This window comes from Strigops habroptila, chromosome 4 (assembly GCF_004027225.2).
Source record: "Strigops habroptila isolate Jane chromosome 4, bStrHab1.2.pri, whole genome shotgun sequence".
NCBI classification, from domain to species: domain Eukaryota; kingdom Metazoa; phylum Chordata; class Aves; order Psittaciformes; family Psittacidae; genus Strigops; species Strigops habroptila.
The window spans coordinates 13544191-13563731 of record NC_046358.1 but is presented as its reverse complement, the minus strand read 5'-3'; the positions used below and the strand labels follow the sequence as shown (position 1 = coordinate 13563731).

At 41.4% G+C, this 19541-nt stretch overlaps 1 protein-coding gene across 3 annotated transcripts in view; it reads right to left on the bottom strand.

Moving 5' to 3' along the window:
* Positions 1–19541, bottom strand: part of MDGA2 (MAM domain containing glycosylphosphatidylinositol anchor 2) — a 371741-nt gene that overhangs the window by 42243 nt on the left and 309957 nt on the right. For all 3 annotated transcript variants that reach the window (XR_003991066.1, XM_030483781.1, XM_032919889.1), the window contains one exon: positions 10523–10671. Coding sequence is in view for 2 of the 3 variants with exons in the window: in XM_030483781.1 (XP_030339641.1) it covers positions 10523–10671 (149 nt within the window). In the remaining variant the exon portion in view is untranslated. The remainder of the gene's footprint in view (positions 1–10522; positions 10672–19541) is intronic.

Sequence of the window (19541 nt, the reverse complement as noted above, 5' to 3'; positions counted from 1 at the left end):
GCTGCAATCAAGATGACAAACCCAACTCCTTTAAACCATGGCACTCTGGAGCTTTGCTGCTCAGTCAATACTATGAAAAAGTGATGTTGTCTTGGTAAATCAACTGAAAAAAACAAGGCTGCATTTCAAGCAACCTACGTGAGTCTCTGAATAAATAGATCAAGAAGTAATAATGCAGCAAGACAAGCGCATGGTGCCAAAGTGCATTTCTAAGGCAAGTGAACATACTGATTTTGCTTAATTTTTTAAGTAAGAATGATTTTTTGTCAATAAATAACAGCTCAACTGTCATATATGAATGTTTCAACAAACCATTTCTTAAACACTTTAGACAATTGCTGCATGAGAGGAAAAGAAATAGCCACTAGATGTTTAATGAAGTTCTCAAAATGTAAATGTGATGTTTTAAATCAGCTCAAAACACAGATGGATTGCAGTAGGGTGCTCCTTTGCTTACTGAAAGACAATATGGTTTGTATTCAATTTAAACATATGTATGTTTCAGAGAATAAATAACTGTCTAGCAGAAAAAGAATGGATGAAGCAGCTGTCTATAGGAACAAATCACTCTCATCAAACAATTTCTAATTTTTGTAATGCACATTATCTGACGAAAGTGCATACTTAGTATACATTAGCTAGTATGTTCTGATTTAGCTGCAAACACCCCTCACTTAGGAACAAGCAAAACCTGTGATTAAGGAACTGCCAGTCTAATTGCATTATTTAAAAAAAAGATAAAACTCATTTACCATCTCATCTCCAAACTCCAACTAAAATTTGCATTTGCACAGGACTTTAAAAATGAAGAAATCCTTCCCGGCCTCATTGGATGAACAGAGACAGTACATCACTGTGGAGCAGAAAGAGGTTTTGTTTCATAATGGCACTGTTTTTTGTTTTTTTTTTAATGTATTTTTTATAATGATTTTTTCCCTAAGTTACATATATCTGTTTCAGTAAGAACAGAATTTATGGTGAGGGACAGTGACAGTATGACCAGTAAAAAAACCCCAAGTGTCTAGAAGACATCTGGGATCCCTAATCTATTACTGACACAAAGGTAAGACTATAAAAAGGTAGTAGCTGGTTTTGGAGAAACCTGGAGGCAGGAGCCAAGGGAACATCCCAGCAAGAGGAAGCCCTGATCTGCAGAGTTCTCAGCGCTGAGGTCTGTCCTGCACCAGCCATCCCTTAGGCAGTCATTAAGGCTGCTCACAGGGAGTAATATTGGTGAAGTCTCACCTTTGATCATTGGTAAGCAGTCAATTAATCTCATTTTTATTTTTTACATCTAAAGATCTGCAGCACTCATTTTTAAATACACTCATTAAGAGCGCTAGGGAAAGCCCACGTAGACCTCAAACGGATTTAATAGTTTCAATTCATGCACCACCTAGCCATGCATTCAACCGGAGTGGCCTTAGAAACAGGTCAGGAAGCTCAGAAGACAAATATTCCCTTTACAGATTGCCAGAATTGCTCATCCCAGAACAAACTGGATATATAAGGGATGTGACAGCTTTCTTTGCCGCCCAAGAGCACTTCCATTTGTAACCAAAAATCTGAGTGAATACTCAATACTTGGCTGACAGAAAAAACGCTAACTGGGCTTTTTTCACCATGAAGTATTGTGCAGTGAACCTCCATATTCTTGTTGGAGTTTGGGAGCCCTTGGAGCCTAAGCTCTTCTGCCATGCTCTTTAATTCTGCTGAGAGCTGTTGCTGCCCTCCCATCACCTGGCTGCAGCACTGAATTTGAAGATAACTTGCCCATGAAACCAGATGCAAAGTCTATGGAAATGAAGAGATGTCTGAGAAGGGTGGTAAGGGGAAACACTGCACAGAAAAGTCCAGCATGGGGGTGACAGCATCTGTTCTCAGTGACATAGGGTGTCCAGATTGCAGGTGAAGCACCTCTGAGAGTGAATCTTGATGCTGCCTTTAAATATACAGAGGTAAAATCAATTTATCAAAGCAATCTCTACTAGCAGTGAATATTTCTGACCTGTCTCTATGTTTCACTTTCATAAAATTATCTTAGAGGAATGTTGAGAAACTAAGTTCATTACATCCCATGAAATAAGGCACTGATGTATCCTTCCAATACAGGAAGAATGCAGCAAACCTATCTTTAGACTAGGTCTTGAATGTGCAAGAACAAAGAAGACAAAGGCACGTATGGAACCATGACAGGGAAAGAGGCAAAGGTAATTCAGTGAGCAATATTTATTCAGTGGGTCAAACACAACTATTCTGGCATTATTTAATTTTGGAACACTTGATGGTGTCAGGAATAGCGTTCTTCAAGCTAGTTCTGTGTGCATGAATACCACCTGCTAGAGGAGATGCTCACTGTCCACGTGCAGTGGCAGTGGTGAACTCGCCAACATAAGATGATATGAAGATCAAAAGTGCAAATAGGCCAAATGGAACTCAACCAGTTCAGAGAAGAACAGTATGTAAGGGAACGCAAAATGTCATGGTTGAGGGCCAGCCTTTGCCTCAGACACCTTCCATCTCCATTCCCCTTTGGGTTGCACCTGTCCTTCAGCACCCATGGCTTGTCTACAGTGCTGATAAACTCCTGGGATAATGGACCTACACCTTGAGCAAGTGCAGCTATTGCAAAGTTTTATCCTGATATCCTAACATTATTTTATCAGGGTACCTGGAATATACTATGCAATTTATTTATGATTCTTAGGCATTGATGCTGCTCTGAAATTATCTTCACTAAAGAGGAAGCATCCTTCACCAGAATTAAATTTCTGTAACGCTCAAAGGCCTTTTGAAATATTTATTTATGCTACATTTTACTAAGACAAAAAGTTTGGTGAATACCAGCCACACAACTCGTACGTGTCATGCATTTGCCTAAGGACATACGCAATAAATTTTAAGTAGATCTTTAATTTTCAAAGTTTCATTGCTCACTTTTTCTGTGAGTTTTCATCACTTCATTACTGCAAATCCTTTAATATTTCTACTATTTCTGAACAACTGTATGACATCATATGGAATCAACATTAACAAGAAAACCATTGCTGTCATTTACAGAGGTTTTTTAGCAGTCTTGCATTACAGTAATTTATACAAAGAAGTCAGAGTAATGAAAAATATTTCTTGGCAATTGTATTTTTCATTTTAAACCTGGACCTGATCAGTGTCAAAACCCTGACTGCCTGCTGTTTGCATTCTACATTTGCAACTACATGGCAGCAGGGTGAAAAAGCAGCCATGAAAACACACATTCCATCTTATCTGCTCTTCTGCTGTTTGTACTGTAAGTGGAGCATGTTTTCACCAAGGGCCCAGCTTCTGCCGGAAGGGTGCCCACACAGGTCTCGACAGTTTAAAGAAAAGCACATCCTTGTTGGGATGTGCTGATGATTCGTGCAGTTCAGCCACTCCACCAGAGGCTCTGCTTCAGCACATGCATAGAAAGGGGAGTCTCAACCCTACTACAAGGGTTTAAATGTAGTGAAAGGCAAATAACTCATTTACTAAAACAAATTCCTCCAGCTTGAGCAATTTCTCTCACTAAATTGCTCTTCAGCTCACTCCATTTTCTCCTGCGTCTTTCCTAAAGTTTGACTGATACACTGCATTTGTCAGCAGTAATCAATTCATACTGCTGATTTTTCTGCTGAGACAGAATAAATGGAAGTTGAGTGTGATCACCATACTGAGGTTACAGTGTGGTGCTTGATTTTGGCAATTTTTCCACTAAAGGGAAATGTACAATGAAAGTCTCACACTATGTCAACGTCCCTGCTTCAAGCAGAAGAGCTCCTGCCCATGCAAGATTTGTCCTTTAGTTAATTACGTCTTTGCCACATCTCTGGCTCCTGCAATGGATAAATACACATAGAGAAATATATACATATACCTGAGACACCCTGAAGAGAAAGATTAGATATTGCCCAAAAATGTGAAGTATCTCAGAAGGGGGTTCCACAGAGCTTGCTATGAAGGAAGGGAATTCCCAGGTCCATGTTTTCTGATTTTAAAAATTTGATTAATGTGATCCTACCCTTCCATTTTTATCTGTAATTAAATCTTTCTCCTTTACCAGTCCACATGCTTTCACAACACTGGTGGGACCCTCCTTGCCTGCTGCACCTCTCTTGCCCATCAGATCTTGCCAAAATGAAGATGACCTGGGTTTAGAAACCACAGCCAGTAACTTTAGGCCATTCTTGCGTATCTTGTTTCCTTAAGAAACCAGACTAAAAAATTAATATGAATTAGATATTAAAATCAGTAATGAAATAGCAGGAGTTCATGCTTATTTAACAAAAATCAAACCAAGGCAGTCCCAGCATGCAGTAATTGCTTGGATCAAATAAATATGTTAGATTTTGCCTGTAAATTTTTGTGAAGAAAGGGAGTTTAATTCTACAGTCCACATTTGAAAATGCTATTTTGAAAATCTAGCCTTGGTCTTGTGCAGAATAAACATAGGAGTTATCAGTTTTGCAAACAGAAAATTGTCAAACAGAACTATTACTTTTCTAATTCAATTTACCAAACCCAAGAAAATCAGTGAGAAATGTGCCTGTGCATGTTGTGCTCATTTTTTACCAAACTCTCTCTGTCTCACTTCACAAGTGCAGACATAACAGAAAAAACCCAAAGCCTTGTTCGGCTTATAGCCCTCTAGAGAAGGCGGCTTAATTTTTTCATGAAAACAACATTAGAAATATTCCAATGTACATGTGAATTTTCAACTCTCTCATTTCCTCCCCTGGAATATAATTTTTTTTTAATGGTTCTGAATACAATTTTTGTATACAATTTGATGTATAGCTGATTTTACAAGTTCTATAGCAAACAGAACAAAAATATCCAGCTTGCAACCATTTTTCCCTTCACAGTAGATTGTGTGATGATAGCACCAAGATCCTGATAGAAGGAACATCTGGAAAACTGCTACCCATCAGGCGGGGGCCATGAGTGTGCTAAAATAAACAAATTTTTCATAAGTGACTTTCATTCTAAATATTTCAGTAGGTAATAATTTCCATTCATCTATTTCCATTTTCACTCTATAGGCAGAAAAATGACACTTCTCTCTTCTTGTGACTCCCTCTTCAGCTGACAGAACCTTCCCTCTCCCTTTTGACTTTCTTGGCTTCCCTGATACGCTGTTAAATCAAGTTCCACTTTTTTCTCAAGTAACTTTTGTAGCATTTACTGTGCCAGTGTATCTCAACAGCTCTTCAACCAACGCTTAAAAATCCAAGTAAGTTTCTCCTATGTCCTTCTTTCCTACCATTAAATTATCCTCTTGTGTCTGAGACATGCCTTTCTTTTAACTCTTGTGACAAGATAGGTGATAAGAAGCAGGATCTGACAGAAAGGTAACACTGTTCTGGTGATTCATACAGGGTGGAGTCTGGCAGCCCTGTTCCGCAAACATTAAGAAAATTAAAGCAAGCCCCAGAGAAAGAGGACTGGAGAGAGAGATGGTGTAACAGCAGCAATGGGCCATGCAATGGTCTGAGTTATTGAGGACCAAGAGGAGGATGGACTTTGAGCCATAATACACTGCAAACACATATCCATGTGTCCAAGAGCTGTACTCACAAAATGCAAACATGTCAAAGTCCTTGTATTTTTAATATAATACCATCCCTTTTGGTGACTGCAAGAGACAATGCGGGGCCTTTAGGGGTCTAGGAGGTAACTGGACTTGCTCTGCCAGGTAAAGGCTGTGTAGTCACTGCATGGAACACAGTCCTGCAGAAGAAGCTGTAGAACCCCTCCATGTCTAGGCTGGTATTGCTGAGATTAATTAACTTCATTTGTTCTTCCTCTGCTTTCAGATCTATATCTTCCAAACGTGAAATGCATTGCCCCCTCCTCTGCCAACAAACGATCGCAGACTCTTACCTATTTCTCTTGACTACACCCTGTTCTAGCTGTAACCCTGATTTCCAGCTTACCCTGCCATACAAGACTGTGGTAATCATAAACGAGCATCTCAAATGGGCCTTTGTTTAGGCTCCATGCATCTCTTATTTTTCTGCTCAGATCTGTACTCAGATTTTCCCTTCAGAAGTGGGAGAATTGCTACCAATGCTGTGATGTACTAGAATGATATGCTGCTCTTGGATCAGGAATGTGTCCTCCTCTCACTGCTTGCTAGCCTGGAAAACGCTCATGAAAACAGCTTTCATGAGAATGGATGGGCTCTCTTTCCTTTCTTTGGCATGTGGAACTCAGATGTGCTTGCACATGCCCAGATGTACCAAGATAATTGTTCACCATGTTTATACTCTCTAAATCTGGGCAATATGCAGAATGCATGGTAGTGAAAAGAATACTTTAATCTTTGTTTCCTTTGGCTCCAGTGGCCCAAGAGAAGTAGATATATACACTGTGATATTTCTCTGCCACCTTCAGAATCTTTCTTTATGATGCAGGTTGGCGGCAGGACTGGCCATAAACTGAATCCATTGTCTTCAAGGGTTTTCCTCCTCTGAGGAAAGGGACCAACCTCTTCAAGTCCCTTTTACCCTGCCAAAATTGTCTAGGCTGGTCTCACAAGAACTGCACATCAGACCAGGTCCCTTGTTATTATGTCTCATCAACTAAGTGTTTTTTTCCTAAGAGAACAAGCCAGAAATTTCCATGAGGAGAAGACCACATCCGTAACAACTCCTTAGAGGAATGGGGCATGGATGCATAGTGCAGAGCTGTGCCGTCTCCTCAAGACATGCTTGAGGGCTCTGAGGGCTATCGAAGCACATGAACAGCAGCTCTCACTCACTCAACAAGTAAACTCTAAGGCTACTTAGCGCCTCCTTTTTTAAAAGTTATTTGTCACTGTTCAGTTAAGGAACAGTACAGCCATGCACACTGCTTGGTGGCTAGATGCTTCATCACAGCAGGCTTGGCACATATTGCAGCTCAGCATCCTCAAAGCCAATTAAAACCCAGCACTGGGAAGCCACTATCCATGTGCTGCACGGATAGAAATGCAGACAAGAGCCTGTGCTTGTTAAAAAAATAACATTAAGCACAGAATGAATCCCCAAAAGGCATCAACAGGAATGTCTAGGCTTAAGTAGAAAGCAAACTGCTCTAAATAACTCCTGTTCCTTCCTGATTCTCCCAGGAGGGAGCATCCATCACAGAATACCATGCCACCAGGACAAACTCGACTGAACAAACTGCTGCACACCATCAGAGCGCAGTACATGCAGTTCATACCTTTAAATAAATGGGTAGGGGTAGAGCTACAAAACAATCTTAATGAAAGATATATTTATATATATATAACATACATATAAATGCAGTGATTCTTATGGATTTTCAATTTACTTCTTGAATTTATTAGTTTTGTTCTTAAAACAGTTATTTTTCATGTTACAAAGCAACCACAGAATCCTGAAGGTCCTGACAGCACAACTGCTCCTGGCATCCACACATCCATTGTGAAATAGTTCATACCTCAGTGCAAATAGAACCAAGTTATTCTCATGGCATACACCCCCCCTCAGCGTGGCACAGCTCCTTTACTTCAGCATCTCTGTTATGCCTGCTTTCTGCCTGCACTACACCTCTGACACTGGACTTTTCTCTCCAGTAGTTTCTGTTGCCAGCAAAACTTTTCAAAACTCTGCTTGGCTGAGCTCATCAAGGCAGAGACATCTCCAACTCTACAACCTCACTATATGTCAACCAGTGGAAATACTTTCCTGTTGTTATAACACTGTATAATCTAATTACTTCTAGCAGAAAAATTCGTATTTAAGGAAAAGCCCTAGTCTGCCACATTCTATTATCCTTTGCCCTTTTAGAGTGTCAGTATTCATTTTAAAGTTTAATTTAATTATTAAGCACGTCCTTTGCGTTGCTTTCTACAATCACCTGGCAAATACAGAAATGAAGCTAAACCACTCTACTCCTCATAAGAAGCTCTTGTTTTTATAAAATGGTTTTAGAAATATTGACAATATTAGAGACTTTAATAATTCCACAGAAAATTCAGCCAGTATAAACCTGCTATCAACTAAGTATTCCCCAAATACTGCCTGAATTCTTTCTCAAGTGAAGCCACAATGTACAGGTAAAGAGGAAGAGATGCTTGTGCTCTGATTTTAGCATTCTTAATGCAAAAGCTATTTACTGATCAGATAAAGGTAACGGTGTAATCGAATCAGCAGCAGATACCAACGCATTGACTCACTACATAGCCCACTGGCAGTGTTTCACAAAGCATTAGAAGATTAAAACAAAGATTAAGAGCAGTCACTTTTTACAATAGTACCAGGCTGGGCTGCAGTCTCTTGCTCTGACCTGGAAACCCTCCTGTCCTGCTTCTGTAATGAATCTGGTACACATGTGAGTGTGTCTTCTGCCACTCCCGACAGATGCTCATCCCGACTTTTATTGTTAAATAAACCCCATAGCAAAACCCAGTTAAAAATACTAGCTAGTATCAGTAGGTGTCAAAAAAAACCAACAAACCCTAAACGTTTAATTATCACCCTTGTTTCAGGGGGAATTACTGCAATAATGTATGAGTGTCCAGACGGCTCACTAGATTCTAAATCACCCACTTTAAATATGGCTTCAGACAGATGAAAGGAAATATTTTGATTAGCCTGACAGAGACTGTTGCCAAGGAAATCAGAGGAAAGTAACTCTAGATAATTATATAAATAGGTAATTAAAAGTAAATTAAAATGAAACAGGAAAAAACACAGTTAAAAATCCTAATGCAATTAATTTCATTATATATTCTTTTACTTCAGCAAATTCTGTTTTTAATGGAGTAATTCCTCTCGCTACTGGGAATAATGGAAGTGATTTGTGCCCAACGATGCAAACAGTTGCATAAACATGCGTTAGAAGTCACCGATTTTCATTTCAAATTAGTTAGATTCAGGCAGAGACAAACTCTGAGTGAAGGAGAGCCAGGACCCTCCAGGTATCAAAGCCCTTCCCTTGACATGCCCCAGTCAACTCCACAACTATCACAAAAGTTATACAAGCAAAACCGTCATCTACTCAGCATAAATAACATGCTCAAACTGTATATTTATTTTGGAGCTTACAAAGCTCATCCCAATAGGAGAAGGATGTGACAAGAGAATACTTTCTGCACTCACATTTTCAAAAATACATGTCTTCAAGTATCTGTCTTAATCCCCGATCTCTTTCTCCGTGCACAAACTATTATTTCAGGCACAGAATAACCAAACATATACTTTCTAAATCAGTCAGTTGTGATATTATTTAAAGAAAACCAAGCTCAACGGGAGAGTGTAAAGAAGACCAAAACAAGATCAGATGGATTCTCACGAGTAAGCAGCAAAACGTCTTCAATTCAATTGCAGCAGGTCCAGGTTGGTAGCGGGAGATGGGAGTGTGTGCCTGTGAGCTGGGGTGGTGGGAACACTGTGACCTTGGTATAGCATGGCACAGCATGGCATAGCACAGCCTCCTCTGCCAGTGCATGCTTCTGCCAGACCAAGGCTGGCAGGCCAACTCGTAGACATGACTCTGAGGTGGACGTGGTGGCTAAGTTGGCCTTGAGAAAGCGTAGCAATGCCAAAACCCGAGCTGTCAGTGTCAATCTCTGGCGTATTTGTGGTGTTTGGCATGGGCAGACTCTAGACAGGATTGCAAAGTGTTATGGCACTACATTTTTCTGCCTTCAGAACATAAAATTGTGTGATTTTGTATGGTTTTGCTGTAGGAAAGTGCAATTACAAACAAAGATCACTTCGCTCTATGAAGGGGAGTAAGGAGAGGTGTTGCCATTTAATGAAAGTTTAAGCAATGCACAGATTGGTTCTTTTCCTTTAATTGACTATTAGAACTCAAGCTCTGTAGCAACAACCTTCCAAGAAGACAGATGATATTTTCCTTTTAAAATTGTTAAAGGGAAAATGAACAGAGATGGCTATGTTAATTTAACAATTCCTCTGCAAGTGGGTTGGTTCCCCGCTTCCTTAGCAGTGCCAATTCCCATTGAAAAGTTCACAGTGAATCTATGAAGACGCAAGCATGATCGGCTTTAATGTGGTCAAGAAAGACACCTCATTTCTCAAGGATCGCCACGAATTTCTGCAGGAAAGCTACAGCTATCCCTGTATTTATCTATTTACATGGAAGCTCTAATAAAAGATATATAGATATATACAGAGAGATAAAAAGTTTAATTTCGCTGCAGGTTTCTTTCATGTAATCTTTCTAGCATACCTTGAGCCACAGCCTCTGCAAACCCTTTGAGGCACAGCACTTTAATCTCTGTGTTTCGCTATGCCAATGTGCAAATTAGTTTCCAGGATCTGCAAGTGGCAGAGGACTACTTCTGCAAGATGGCAGCTAACCTTTCAGAAGGAGGAGAAACAACTCTGACTCACAGAGGATGAAAAGGAGAAGGGAAAAAAAAAAGGAAAAAAAGGAAAAAAAAATAAAAAAAAAAAGCAAGCCTGGCAGTTCTCACAGAATTCAGCATACTCAAAAGGCACATCTTGCACAAATGAAGTTATTTCCTCACCTGCCTAATCCCTAAGCGATAGGCAAGGATGCGGTCCACAGCGTTGGGGTTCATCTGTGTCCACTGCAGGCTGTAGGAATACACACGGGGTCTGTTCTGCCACAGCGGGTTGTAGGTGTCATAGTAGAACTCAGGAGCGTAGGCTTTGCCTGTAGGAGACAGGAACAAAAATGGGGAAAACAAAGAAACCAGAGATAATCAGGCAGCCAGTTTTGGAGCCAAGTGTTGAAACACAGCCTGCAACCACCCTCTCCTCCCTATCTCTTCAATCATTTTGTTAAATATCTTCTTCTAAAAAAGACATGTTGGAATTATTTGCTTCCATCCACTTTTTTAAAGGATTCATGGCAACAGTTTTCCTTTATCGTTAACTCATTCCTCAGTGGCATCTGTGGGCCAGGTGTGGGCATGAGAGGAAAAAAATTAACTGAGCTCCTAGCAAAGGTGAGCTGGAGTGATGTAACATGCACTAATTTTTCATGGCCCAGATACTTAAAATACAGATATCAAAACAATCTGCACTACACTGGTAGACTCAGTGACAGCTGCTGTACCTGGCACAAATAATATGAAATTACATCCGTGAGCTGGAAATACAAGATGGATATTTTCAGCAACTGCTGCCTTCATCACATCTTCTCCTCTCCCACTTCTCAAGTGAAAATTCACACAAGCCTTCCTTCATAACACCATGACATGCATGCTATTACTGTACATTATTTAGCTGAACATACTAATTTGCACAACATAGGGGAACGGCATCTCACAGCGCATGTTGGGTATACGAGTGTTTCACCAAAATGTTACTGTAGCCTTCACCCCATATAAATGGGAAAAACCTAAGGATGATTTCCCGAACACGTGCCAAAACATTGCTTGAATTCACTAAACTTGAGTTCCCTTTACTTAAATCCATGAATACTAGTGACACCTTTGCATGCAAATCACCTTTGCGCCTCTAGAGTATCCCATAGAGTGATTTGTCTATAATACCAAAAACGACACAGAGTGACCAATCTCTTTGCCTAGCCATGGGTAACTAGTGGCATCTGAGATGCAGGAAGGTAGCTGAGCCATCTAGACCAGGTGGGATATATGACACAAGAGTTATAAGAGATGCAGGACCTGCTAGAGCCATAGCTGGAGCTGTGTGTACCATCCAAGAGCATCTCACATACTACCAGGCACCTCTATACAGGCAAGTAAGTTGAGTCCATAAAGGCTACGAGCAGATGTGCTAGGTTTAGGGGTGTCTGCAAAAACCTTTAAGGGAACTTCACTCCACTGGAATATGCAATTCCTACATATCTGAAAAAATGTCAGCAGATTTGTTCTAACAGAAATCAAACAATGTTAGAACACACACTACTACGTCCCAAAGAGACATAGATCAGTTTTCTATTTTTAAGTAATCTTGCATTGATCTTTTTTTAGCATATCATACCAACCACACAGCATTGCTCCTGTTTCTTAAAGCAAAAATATTTGGATAGAGTTTTAACAACTGGATTTATGGGAAGCATTGTTAACCACCAGTTTTTGCACTGACTTATACAAACAGGAACAAAATCCCAAGTCAAAGACTGACCAAAAAAAATAAAAATAATAATAAAAAATTAATGTGTGTAACCCTGAGGAGAAGGACTTGGTGGATGAAAAGCTGGACATGACCCAGCAATGTGCTCACAGCCCAGAAAGCCAACCGTATCCTGGGCTGCATCAAAAGACATGTGACCAGCAGGTCGAAGGGGGTGATCCTGCACCTCTGCTCTGCTCTCATGAGACCCCACTTGGAGTACTGTGTACAGTTCTGGAGCCACCAATGCAAGAGAGATGTGAAGTCAGTCCAGAGGACACAAAGAAGATGCTCCGAGGGCTGGAGCACCTCTCGTATGGAGACAGGCTGAGGGACCTGGGCTCTTCAGCCTGGAGAAGAGAAGGCTCCGGGGAGACCTTAGAGCAGCCTTCCAGTACCTAAAGGGGCTGACAAGAAAGCTGGAAAGGGACTTTTTACAAGGGCATGTAGGGGTAGGGCAGGGGTACTGGATTTAAGCTAAAAGAGGAGGGAGTCAGAGTGGATATACGAAAGAAATTTTTTGCTGTAATGGTGATGATGCACTGGCACAGGTTGCCCAGAGAAGTTGTGGATGCCCCATTCAAGGAAACATTCAAAGCCAGGTTGGATGGGGCTCTGAGCAACCTGATCTAGTTGAAGATGTCCCTGCTTATTGCAGGGGAGTTGGACTAGATGGCCTTTAAATGTCCCTTCCAAACCAACCTATTCTATGATCCTATGATGGGTATATCCTTCTGTGAACGTCTAAAAGAGACAAGTCATTAGAGAAAAACAGAAGCAGAATAAGGTCCTTCCACCTCCCAAACATATACCTCTGTCCTCCTCCTATTTCTGCAGGGATTTTGTCAGTGGGAGTAATTATGAAATGCAGTGAAAAACACAGGACAATCTCCTAGGAATACGTGATCTGCCTGCTCACGTTGACCTACGAGAGAGGTATGCCTTCATTTCTCACCTCCTTTAATTCAGATCTTAGGAGCTTGTGCCAAATGCAAACTGTACTTAGGTATTTTCTCCTCAAAACTACTCTCATCTACAAGTGCAAACAGACATGGATAGGGAGGCATTTTGACCTAGAAGTCTGAGAATTTCAATCAGAAAGGTAGTGAGAAGAGGGGAAAAGTGCATTAAAAAAAAAAAAGGAAAGAAAAGGGACAAAAGAAAAATCATGTGAATATATACCAGTCTTATAGTTATTGATCAAGCTTTTATCTTTGGGTGTGTTATCGCCTTGAGCCATGCTTTTCTTTTCAAAGGATAGCCTTTTAGCCAAGATATTTTTTGCCAACTGCTCAACGAAAGGTGCACATTCAATTAGGCCAGACTAGAGCAGATATGCTAATGCTGAAGTAGCAAACAACAATACTCTGAAAGAAAGAAGCCAAGTAAAACTGCTGTTTTAAAAAATGAAATGTAAGATAAATGAAAAGAGGATCAGTGGTCGATAAGATTTGTTTTCCTTATTTATGTACAGTGGGAATAATGGAGAAAAGCTCATGCTGAACGCAAATTATAATCTTCCCCCTCCTACTGCAGGTGGACATAATGGCATCTCTGGGAGTCTACAGAAAGGATCCGTAATTAGATGCATGTCACAATATGGGCAGTTGAACAACACAGTCCCTTTTTGAGAAATAATGAGGACCCATGAAGAGTTGCATTATTCTAAATCCCTCCTAACAGAACAGCTTTCTGGCATGGAGATACTGAAAATTTAACAACACAACATTAAGACCTTAACGTGCAAACTTCAGAAGTACAAGCAAGCTGGGCAGTGTTTGAGAGCACATGAAAAGGAGATGTTGTCTTCAGGGGCATGGGAGCTATGAGACACGTCGGCAGTCTGCCTGGGCTTGGCAGGCGTCACCCAACAATGTGACCATTTGCTCTGACTCGGGTCAAACACCGCAAGCCTGCCACCACCTAACCATGCTGCTTCCAGAGGCAATGCTGCCTCCAAAGATTATCCTCCATTACAGAAATGAAGAGGTGATGAAGGATGCAACAGACCTAGCAACAGCGCTTGGTTTAGCATGACTTGAGGGTGAGGAGGCAGCAGCCTTCTTGGAAAACATCTGAAAGTGCAAGTCAGCTCAGCAGCCAGCTTCAAGCCCTTGGCCATGCCTAGAAGAGGTTATCACATATTCCCCACCGGCAGAGATGTCTAAAGCATGCAGCACATGGAGCTGCTGTCCCTCGTATCCCAACTGGGCATCCCTTAGGGGTGCCAGTTCTACCTTGACCTCCCTTTCTTCCTACAGCTGTGTCAGGCTCACTTTTCAAAAGCAAACCCCCTTGTTTTGTTCCACATACAGGATACATTTCCCTGACTCACACCGTTTGCCCTTTTTAAGTACAGGCAGCAAAAATGGCCTTTCTTTCCCTTCCTTCAGCTTTTGCAGCATTAAAGGATTTATTAAAACATTTTAAACTTTAAACTGACAGAGGGTAGACTTAGATCAGCTATAAGGAAGAAGTTAGAAGTTCTTTCCTGTGAGAGTGGTGAGACATTGGCACAGGTTGCCCAGAGAAGCTGTGGCTGCCCCATCCCTGGCAGTGTTTAAGGTCAGGCTGGATGGGGCTTTGAGCAACCTGGTCTAGTGGAAGGTGTCCCTGCCTATGGCAGTGAGTTGGAACTGGATGGTCTTTAATCATTTAAAGCTCTGCCGAGCTCTGCCTGCCCTGAGACCAAACCTTGCGAGGCTTCAGCTAACTGGAGGTTGTGGTGACCAACTGACTGCTCCTCTGTTGCCCATCAAAGGGGATTTTGGTGCACTGGGGAAGCCCAGCTCTGTGCTGATTCAGGTATATGGGGGAAAACAGTGAAACTCTTCTCGGTCTTCAGGAGAGTGCTGGTGAGAGGAGCAGTGTGCTGTGGCCATCAGCCAAGGGGCAAAGGCAGGGCAGCTTCTGCAGGCAGCTTCCTTGGATCCAGGAGCACTGCATCCCTGAAAAGGGCAGCCTCTCACTGACATGCCACTCCAGCAGGTCCCGAGGGAGAAGAGTTTAATGCTATGGTACTTTTTGTGTTTGTTAAGGCAATCTGAACTCAGGTTTAGAGCTCCATTAACATGTACTAGTTTTAATTAATCTCTCCCTCTGTGCTCGCACTGCTGGAATCCGAGTAACTATGATGCTTGGTGCTTTGCCAGGGAGACAATACACAGCAGAGTTTGATGTGGAGTGTATTGTTTGTTTTCCTTTCTATCACTAACAAAACATCTGGTTTTTTTAATCTTCTGAATATGTATCATGTGCAAAATAAAGAAGTCTGGGCCTGTACACACAGGGGGAGTGGGAGCAGGGTAATACTGAATGCAGATTTGCTCATCTGGGCTGGCCCCTACACAAGGCAAAAATGCATAGACAGACCAAATGTTTGTGTTTGAAGTCTACGCTGCTGAAACAAAATGCGAATTCCTCACCGGTACGCTTGTGGAGGCCATCCAGCACTACCAGCACAATTACACATCCCGCTGCATTTGTTGCTGTTTTTTCATCAACCTGTATTGTATTATTATTATATGATATTTAATACTCACCAGTATTAAAGAGTCTACTATAGACAGTATTAAAACGTCATTATTTTCTGATGTATAAGAGTCATCAAGTTACATGCCTACTTTCAGTAATTACATATTTCATAATGAATCTGAGACTGGATCAGAAAGAGGAACAAGCATTATCAGTCACCAGTCCCAGTGTTGCAGAACAAATGCAGTGCTCTTCCCTACTACCAGCCCCTCTCACTCACAAAGCCATGTTGCAGTCATTAGCATCTGTTGTGCAGCACTTGAATTCCTTCAGGCAGTACATCCAAAATATTTTCTACCAAGTCTCTACTAGTGTAAGGTCAAAAATGGCATGAAAGACAATATAGAACTGATTCATAGGAAACAAGTGCACGGAAAAGGCACTTTCATAGTTTATTGTTAAATGAATGCTACATCCCATAACTGGGATCTCAGAAAATGCTGAAGTACTGTCCTGAACAGAGGTGGATTGATGCATTTACTCACATTGGTTCTGAACTGGTACCTATTTGAGAAAATCCCCGACCAGGCACAGGAGATCTTCCTCTAGTTCTTTTCAGATCACTCAGTCATTTATCCATTAGAAACTTCGGAAAATAACATAAACTTCTAAAAGAACTGTTTTGTTTCAGTTGCCAGTATATGGTTTCCAAAGTAACATAAGAAATCAAGCACATGCACTGCACATTTAAATTGTAATGACACAAAATTGTGCAAACACAACCCACTGATTTCAAGCAATAGCAATAAACTGAACGACATTTTCTCCCTAATTATAGCAGCTGACTAAATACCCCAGATGGAGTACGTAGTACAGAGTACCGGGCTAGTGTTTGTTGTGGCTTGTCATGCAGAAACAAACAGTAGTGACTGTGCAGGCACAGCACCAGTAACAGTGACAGCTTTAGTAGACATGCAGGGAGAGCACTAAAGGAATCATTTCCTTGTGTTGCCTGTTTATGTTCCCCTTATCTTCACATCTATTTCCGCTAATTCGCTTGGTGTTAGATGGTTTGCAAATGCAGCATCTTTGCCATCTCTGTTCCATATTGGTAGCACATTGCACTTTAGCTTATCATGACAAGGAGTTCAGTATAAGCGATGATCAGAGTATCTTGCACTTTTTAACAGCAGCTATAAATGCTTAGGAAAAAATAAAACAACATCAGAGATTTACAAATGCTTCCTCTTTTGGCAAATTCAGCTCCAGACCTTTCTATCTTTAAAATGCATGAAGAGCATAAATCCTAAACAAAACAATATATTTAACAGTGTAAAATACCGTGAGACACAGCGTTTATGAAAAATGCTGCCCATTACTGTGCTCTGTTTTATTACAGGATATATATTTTATGAAGGATTTTCAATAAGAAAGAGAAGATACTTTGTTCTTTATTTGCATATGTGAAAATATGTCTCTTCTCTTAGATCTGCTCCTCCTCCCAACACAGTCCGAATCCTGCAGCTGAATCATAAAATTACAGAATGGTTTGGGTTGGAGGAGACCTTAAGGACCATCTTGATCTAACTCCCTGCCACAGGCAGGGACACCTTGCACTAGACCAAGTTGCTCCAAGCCCCATCCAACCTGGCCTTTAACACTGCCAGGGATGGGGCAGCCACAGCTTCTCTGGGCAACCTGTGCCAGCGCCTCATCACCCTCACAGGGAAGAACTTCTTCATGATATCTAACAAATCTCCCCTCTGCCAGTTTAAAGCCATTCCCTCATATCACTACTTGCTCCTATAAAAAGCCCCTCTTCAGCTTTCTTGTAGGCCCCATTAGGTACTGGAAGGCTACATTCCTGTCACCTCTAGTTTCCCTATAGTTCCGCACCTTCCTGCTCTGTTGCATCCCTATTTCAGACTTTCCACCATCATTGACCCTAGTGCCTGTGCTACACAAGCAGTTCAGGATGAACAGCATAAAGGAATGCATTTCAACATTTGCAAAATCTCTCCCTATGATTTTTTTTTTTTTTTGTCAAAAACTGCTCTTAGCGGTGAACATCCATTTTCATGTAGCCTTGGTCCTTTCAGACGCTCCACCTGGTTAGGTGCTGAAATCACCTGCCCACCCTTGTTCTCCCCAATTTTCATAACAGCTTTAGCAAAACAAGCTTCCTCCTTATTGAAAGCTCATTGTGCTTCACAGATCAGCCTCCCCTGTAGTTTTCCAAAGGTCCTCTGCTCTGTTACACCTCTACATTTAGAAGCAACACCTACAGTCCTCTTCAATATTCTGTATCTCCAGTGCTTCAAGCTTTACATCAGAAGTTCACAGTGCTTTTTCTTCCATAGCTTGGCTTATTCCTTTCTCCAGCTATGCAGCTACAGATGCCCTCTTCCCCTGCCTGCAACCACCATCATCCTCACACCACTTACTTTTGGATGGTATTTTTCATTTGGAACTTTCTGTAGAGCTTCAGCTCTTTCCATTCCCACTACTACATTGTGGGTTTCATCTGCACAGCATCGCTAAGAGATTACTTGGCCAAAACCTGACGACTGACAGCAAATAGTGCAGTCATGGCCTTGTCTTAGCCCTCCTAAGGTGTGACTTCCAGGGACTGATATTGTTTGGAGCCAAATACAGAGCCTTAGAGTCACAGCTCTACAGTCTGTAGCTGCAGACCCACTTGTGAGATCCAAGTAACTTCCGAAATTGTCATTTATCCTTGTATGAGAAAATAACACTTTTACCTGCTGGTCAGACAGGCTGCAGAACGAAGCCCACACTAGAGCCCAGTGCACAAGCTGGGGCTCCTGCCCTACCAAAGCCAGTTTGCCTACGGGAAGATCTTTGGGCTTTGGTTTCCAAGAAAAGATGATCTAAGCCATAACAGAACAGTTTGGCTGAGCAGCTGTAGAGGCATTCAAGTGCAGAGTAGTACTAAAGCTAAGCAAGTGTAAGCATTAATAATAAATAATCCTCACAAAGTAGGTGGATGAGTGTGCTCTTCTAGGTAATTTTTTACTGCAGGAACAGATGACCATGTACCTGCTGCTCCCAACACTGTGAACTTGGGGATGACACTTTCCCACACTTTCCAGCAAAAGTCTCTTCCCAAGGAATATATTGATTTGCTAATGTATCACAACTTTCAGCAAAGGAATGACTTGGGAATCAAACTGAACTTTCAAATGACTAACTGGAGTACAAATTTAAAGATGTATGTACTCTGTCCACCTCTAATGATTTAAGAGGTTCCCGTTCCAAGTACAGAAAGGTCTGCTTTGAACCAGTAAACCAACATCCCAGTTAACACTTAAACTAATATAAGTTTATGCCATGGAGCATGCTACACATTCCATCCATGAGATGCCTTCCCCTTCCCCCCTGGTTCTCCTGCACTGATCCCGAGCCTCACACTGGCAGCCGCAGGACCAAACCTCTGCGATCAAACCTCTCACCAGTGATAACCAAACGTGACATCTGCTGGCTGAGCTGTGGAAGAGCTTGCACTGCTTTCTCTGCAATTCCTCCTCCTTCCAACACAAGATTCACAGTAAAAAACATTGTTCCTTTTCGCATCGAGATCAGATCTCACCAAGAAGTAAACACAATGTACTGCAGAGTTCCATTTCAATTAGTTTGGGCCTAGCACATCCGTGTTTGTTGACAGAAAGCTTCAATACAATTTGAAATCAGGTTTATAACATTGTACGATGTATTTGGATTTCCTTTCAAACAGGTCATGATAAGACGTGACCTGTGCGGTGACATTTTGAGCGATAAATAAATCCAGTTTAGAAGAATCTCTGAAGCTGGCTGATGCATACACAGAGCCCCCTTTTTATTGGCAAGCTTTCTGCATGGTCACATGCACATTTGCCATAATTTCATGTAAGAATTTTTATAGACGCATAAGCACACACTTACATATACCCTATATATATGCATGCATGC